This window comes from Columba livia, chromosome 7 (genome assembly GCF_036013475.1).
Source record: "Columba livia isolate bColLiv1 breed racing homer chromosome 7, bColLiv1.pat.W.v2, whole genome shotgun sequence".
In the NCBI taxonomy this organism is placed as follows: domain Eukaryota; kingdom Metazoa; phylum Chordata; class Aves; order Columbiformes; family Columbidae; genus Columba; species Columba livia.
This window is the reverse complement of record NC_088608.1, coordinates 16,539,962-16,545,961: the sequence shown is the minus strand read 5'-3', so window position 1 is coordinate 16,545,961 and position 6,000 is coordinate 16,539,962. Positions and strand designations below refer to the sequence as shown.

The 6,000-nt window shown below is 61.8% G+C and overlaps 1 protein-coding gene across 11 annotated transcripts in view; it reads left to right on the top strand.

Annotated features, from left to right (window-relative positions):
* Positions 1-1,314: 1,314 nt before the first annotated feature.
* The window catches only part of TNS1 (tensin 1), a 66,097-nt gene continuing 61,411 nt past the window's right edge, over positions 1,315-6,000 (top strand). For 3 of the 11 annotated variants that reach the window (XM_065070681.1, XM_065070682.1, XM_065070680.1), the window contains exons 1-2: positions 1,316-1,427; positions 4,722-4,836. In XM_065070681.1, the coding sequence (XP_064926753.1) occupies positions 1,395-1,427; positions 4,722-4,836 (148 nt within the window). In that variant the 5' untranslated portion in view covers positions 1,316-1,394. Of the gene's footprint in view, positions 1,428-4,721; positions 4,837-6,000 lie in introns of all 11 variants that reach the window. The other 8 variants (XM_065070683.1, XM_065070684.1, XM_065070690.1 and 5 more) reach the window with 5 other exon arrangements.

The following is a 6,000-nucleotide window of genomic DNA, read 5'->3' as shown; positions in this document are numbered from 1 at the left end:
AGTGGTGCCCATGTGGGGGGTTCCCTGGGCTAAGTGCCCCTGTCTGTACCCCCACTGCTGAGAAAACAAGCTCTAAATGATGCTCACAGGCAGTGTCCCTGCAGCTACCATGTCCCTGTCGCATGACCCTTGTCCCTGCCCTTCAGAGGGGCCCAAGCTTGTCATAGCAGTGAATGAGAGGTAGTGACTTATGTGGGGGTGGCGACACCCCTCTCCACTGGGCCTATCATTTTTGGCCAGTAATGAGACTAATTAATGAGGGCTGTAGTAATGGGGGGAGTGCATGGATAGGACCTCACTGCCTGCTTGGCCCCCAAGTCTCACTTGCCCCTGGGCCTGGCTGGCATGGGGGGGTGAGGGGTGCTGTCCTCACCTGTCCCCCATCCCAGCTGGCACATTACCACACTGGTACCTCTACCGTGGGTCAGGAAGGCATGACAGAGTGGTGGGGTGGAAGGTGGTGGGACAGGGATATTTGGGGGAGGGGTTGTGGCACTTTGGGGGGTCAGATGCTACTCCTGTGTCTGGGAAGGGCAGACGCCCCCCATCCCACCCTGACCTTCCTCTCTGCTCTGGCAGCTGCATGCAGTGTACAGATGGGAAACTGAGGCATGGGGAGAGGGGGCATTATAGTGCCCACATCCCCGTCGCACCCACGTCCCCATGCCAGACATGCCTCATCCTGCCAGCGTGTCCTTCCCCGCGGCGCGTCCCCCACCCTGACTCACATGCCCGTGGTCACGGCCGGCTGAGCACAAGTTTCCAGGCTGGAACCAGAGTCAGCGCTGGTGGGGGTGGACAACCGCGTGCTGCCCGGCCAAGCTCCCCCAGGAAGGGCTGGGGCACCCCCCTGCCAAATCCACCCCTTTCCGGGCCACAGGCTGCCAAGCCGCTCTCCGTCCCTCCCAGGGGTTGTCCCCCCTCGCTGAGGCCCCCAGCTTGGCGCATAGATGTCTCCTGATCCCTTCCTGTCCCCCATCCCGGGACCACCCAGGGGATACAGCTGGAGATCGAGGGGGGTGGGCACCCGGCCGCAGGACCCACAGGAGGTCGGAGGAGGGATGGCGGTGAAGTGGGTGACGGGTGCCCCCCCAGTCAGCAGAGGAAATGAATCCCAAATGTGTATGCGGGGCCAGAGAAGGGCCGGAACACGACACAGCCCCAGTCCAGCCCCCCCAGTACCACAGCCCCTCTGCCGGAATGGGGAGGGTCCTGGCCGCCCCGGGGGCCACCTCGGCCGGGGTGCCGCTGTGTTTTGTGGGGGTCGGGGGAGCCTTTGCCACCCTCATTCTACCGCCGTCTGGAGGGGCGGTGTGGGGCCGGGGCGGAGCGGGCGGGCGGAGCGAAGGGGCCGGTGGGGGCTCGGCCGGCCGCGGAGCCGCTCCGCGGGCAGCATGACCGGGCTGTGCCTCTCCTGCCTGCTCTGGGTACGGCCCGCAGCGCCTGCACCGTGCGGGTACCGGGGGGCACCGGGGAGGAGCGGGACAGCAGCGCGGTGGGGCCCGGCAGTGGGGTCTCGGAGCGGAGCTGATCCCGAGAGTGGGCGGTGGATGGGGCTGGTTGCGGGGGGAGCGGGGGAGACCGGGACGGAGCGGGTAGCGTTTGCATTGAGACGGGCGGATTGGGAGCGGGGGAAACCGGAGGTGCTGGGCCGGGACCGGCTCTGGGGGAACCCGGACCGAGAGGAGACCGGCAAGGACGGCCGGACACCGGGACGGGGCTGGGAGGACCGGAACGGGAGCGGGACCGGGAGGAGCCCCGGGGACCGGGTAGAGCAAAGCGGGACCCAGCCCGGAAAAGCGGCGGCGGTGGGTACCAGGCTGAGGGGTGCACGAATGTGGGACCGGCTGGGATGGGGACAGGGACACTGGACTGTTGGGGGGGTGTCTGTGGAGGCTGTGTGGGTTTGGGGAGCGTGGGGGTTAATGCCCCACGACATCCAGTCTGCAGACCTGGCTGGGGGCCGCTGCCATTCCCCAGTTCGAGGCTCTGCCACCCCACTGGAGGGAACTGGGCAGACTGGAGGGAATCCAGTTTGCACTGAGTGTTGGGGCTCTGCCCCTACAGCCCATCACCAACTCGAGCTGGGCCCTGGGGCACAGCAGGATGCAAGGCACTGGGTGGGCCTGAGCCCACAGGGCTGGACCCAGGCATCCTAGTGCCCTCTGCCCATCCCAGCTTTGCAGCCTCAGGGGAACTGGATGTCCCAGTTCCCCCCCACTGCACCTCTCTGCAGTGCTGGGCAATGAACCCACGCGTCCCAGCTCCTGATTAATCTGGCATCTCTCCCCAGTGCCTCTTCCAGCTCAGGACACCTGGGTCCCCTTCCAGCCTCCTTGGGTCTGTGTGTTGGGGCACCCATGGCCAGGGATGCTAGTGCCCCCTGCCTGATCATGTGGGGGCCTACCCCTGAACATACCACCAGTACCCTTGGGTACCCCCAGTGGGTACCCAGGTGACATCCCCAAGGGGTACCCCAGCTCCCCTACATATCCCCTCAGTTGTTCCCAACTAGGAAGTTAGCTGGGATGCTGCCAGTATGGAGTTGAGATGGGGTTATTTTGTGGGACAGACTGATAGCCCAGCCAGCTGGGTGGCACTGGTTGAGCAGGGTGCCTCCCTGGCAGCAGGGAGGTGGGGGCGTAAAGCCAGGCTCTGGTCAGCAGCCCCTGTTATGGGGATGATGTTGGCAATGGGACAAGTGAATGGGGCTCTGTAGGGTGGGAATGCGGTGGGGGGGGCAGTGCCTTCCCTAGCGAACATAATAGCTGTTAATGAAGCAGGCCCATGCTAGCATGTGGGGCCAGGGCAGGGTGGGGGATACGTGCATGGCAGATGCATTGGCATCCTTAGGCATCCCAGCTGGATCTCTGGGAGCGGGGAGCAAGGCCTCTTCCCGGGGCACCCTGCAGCAAAGATGCTGCTTTGCATATGCAAATGAACTCATGGCATCGTTAGACCTTGCTGTCACCCAGCAACTGCAACGTGGGAGTCCCCCGGCCCTGGGGGAGCTTTTCGCACGGCTGCAGGATGGGTGACAATACTCCTGTGTGCACATGTGTGTACACATGTATACGTGTCCAGTTGTTTGTGCTCTGCTCCCTTGCAGGGTGGCACAAGCCCTGGGGGCTGCCAAGGGACCAGCAAGTGGCCCTGTGGGAGCAGGTGCCCAGGGAAGGGAGGCTTGCAGATGCATGTACGAACCCATGCGAGTGTGCAAAAGATTGCACATGGACTTGCATGTGGGAACATGGACATCTGCTCACGTGTCTGCTGCTGCTGTGGCTCGCGGAGATGTGCATGGTTGCACACACTTGCATACTCACAGGTGTGCATATGCATGCGGGGTGGTGACAAGCACCATGTGTAGCATGCACAGCACCCTCACAGCTCCAGGACGTTTTGCGTGCACACAGGCACACGGTGCATGTGTGCAAGCCTTTTGTCTGTCCATGTGTGCACTGGGGAAAGTGAGACAGGGAGGTTTAGCGGGGGAGGACCTGGCACCCTGATGCTTTGGCACTGTCCCTCTTGGCTCTGGTGTGGTGCTGGAGGAGAGTGAGACACTGGGGTGAGGGGGGGGCCGCCAGGCCTCTGCTTAATCTCATTAGTATTGGCATGAAAAGGCGGATTTACAGGGGCTCACGTCTTCATCGGGCAGCGGGTGGGTGGGCAGGGCTGGTGTACTGCTGGTGGGTGCCCCCGTACCCAAACTGTCGGGTTGGGTTGGGGTACATCCTGGCTGCCGGCTGCTGTGCCAGGTCCGCACCCCCCACGCTCAGCCCCAGTATGTGAGCACTTGCACACACTTGCACACTCACACCCCAGCACCTGCAGACGTTTGGATCCATCCTGCACCCATACTGGTGGCCTTGGCCTGCCCTTGCCGTGGGCAGTGCCAGGCAGGGTGGGCATGGGTGCTCCCACTCGGGGGGCACTGCAGCCACCAAACAGCCCTGTGGGACAGCCCAGCACATGCTGCACACTCAAAACACAGCATGACACAGAGACACCTTCCTGCACAGACGCCCTTCTGGCAGCACCTGTGTATACCTGGGTGTGCGCATGAATGTTTGCACATGTATCTGTTTATACACACACACACGCGTGCAAAAACATCTGTGCATGCACACGTTTATATATGTGCATTCACATGTGCTCATGTGCCCACAAGTTTGCGCACTCATACACACATACAAGCCTGTTCACACCCCAGACATGCAGGCACACACACTTGTGCCTGCACATGTTCACAGAAGTGCTTGTGCACAGGTGTGCACACACAGGGCACAGTTGTGTGTGCGTACATGTCCGTGCACACACACACACACGTGTCTGTGCGCACATACCCACACGTCTGCGCACACACAGATGGACACCTGGATGTGTTAATGTATGTGTATGCAGTGCGTACACAAGCGTGTGCACACGCGCAAGCACAACCCTCCGGCCGCACCGGCAGGGGGCGGCAGAGACTATTTAAAGGGGCCGCGGCAGTGGGCGCATGCAGTGGCTTCCGCACGCCTTGCTCACCACCCCACGGGCACGGCCCTGCCACAGCTGTCACAGTCCCGGATGATGGGGTGTGGGGGTGACACATTTACTCACCTGGGCGAGTGGGTGGAGGATGACTCCATGCTCAGAGGGAAACTGAGGCAGGGCTGGGTGCCCAGCTCTCCATGCCATCTTGTTCGCACTGACAAAGATCCATGTGCCCCCAGCCCCAGGACCTGGAGGCTCCCTCAGCACACAGCTTCAAGATGACGAGCTTCAAGAAGGTGAAGGCATGTGGGATCTGCCGGCAGGCCATCACGCGCCAGGGCAGCACCTGCCGAGGTGAGCCGGGGACATGGGCACACGTGCTGGGGACCAGGAGAACAGTGCATGCACTTGCATGGAACTGTGCTTGAGCACTGGTGCTTGTGCGACAGGCTGCGGGTGATCATGTGTGGCTTTGAAAGGCACTTGTATGTCTATGAGTGGTGTCAAAGTCTGTGAGCGCCCCATTGCACATGTCTGCATATGTGTGTGCAAGCATGTGTGTGCGTGTACCTGCATGTACAGCTGCATGCACAAGGATGTGAAGATGGGAACGTGTGCCTGTGCCAACCTTTGTGCACACACTTGTGTGTGTGCTGAAGGGGAGCTTGTGGGTGTGCAAGAGCATGTGAGGACGCCTTTGCAGGCAGGAAGGTGACTGGGAGGTGAGGATGGCATGTGAAGGCACTTCCATGTGTGCATTTGGCCGATTGTCAGCAGCATGTGCATGAAGCAAGTGTGCAACTGTCACCTCATGAGTGTGCACACACGTGCAGATCTGTGTGCACAGGTGGGTGCTCATGCCCTCTGCCATGCCCACTGCCCAGGGTGCCTGGTGGGACACAGGCAGTACTGTGGCCCCTTGCACGTGTGCGGTGCTGCTGAGCCCCGTGCAAGGGGTGGCGGGTGGAGACACCGCTGGCTGCGGGAACAATGTGGCTTCCTGCACTGTAGGAAATGGCCTGGGGGGACAGGGCCTAGGGAGCGGCTGGGCCGGGGCCATGCTGTGCAAGGACCACTGTGTTCCCTGGGGACAGGACATGTGGCTTTGTAGGGCTGCCTGGGCAGGTGACGGTGTCCTGTGTATGTCCCCAGCAGTGGCAAACATAGACCTACGCCAATGTGTGTGCACGTGCTGTCTTCTGCAGGGGTGCAGGCATGAGTGTGCAACAGTCGTGAATGGGCAGGCAGGGGCACAGGCACTGGTGGCACCCCATGGTGCTCCACTGCATGCTGGTGTACGTGCGAGGCCTTGTGAGACGTGTTTGTGCATGGCCTCCCTTCACGCTGTTCATCCCCAGGCACTGGAATCTGCATGTGTGCACCCTCCCCAGCACATTGGCACAGGGGAGGGTCAGCTTACGTGTGTGGGGTGTGTGCCAAGTGCCACATGCATGTGCACATGGTGCTGTGCAATGCTGGTGCCACCCGGTGTCTGTGCATGGAAGTATGCAAGGTGTG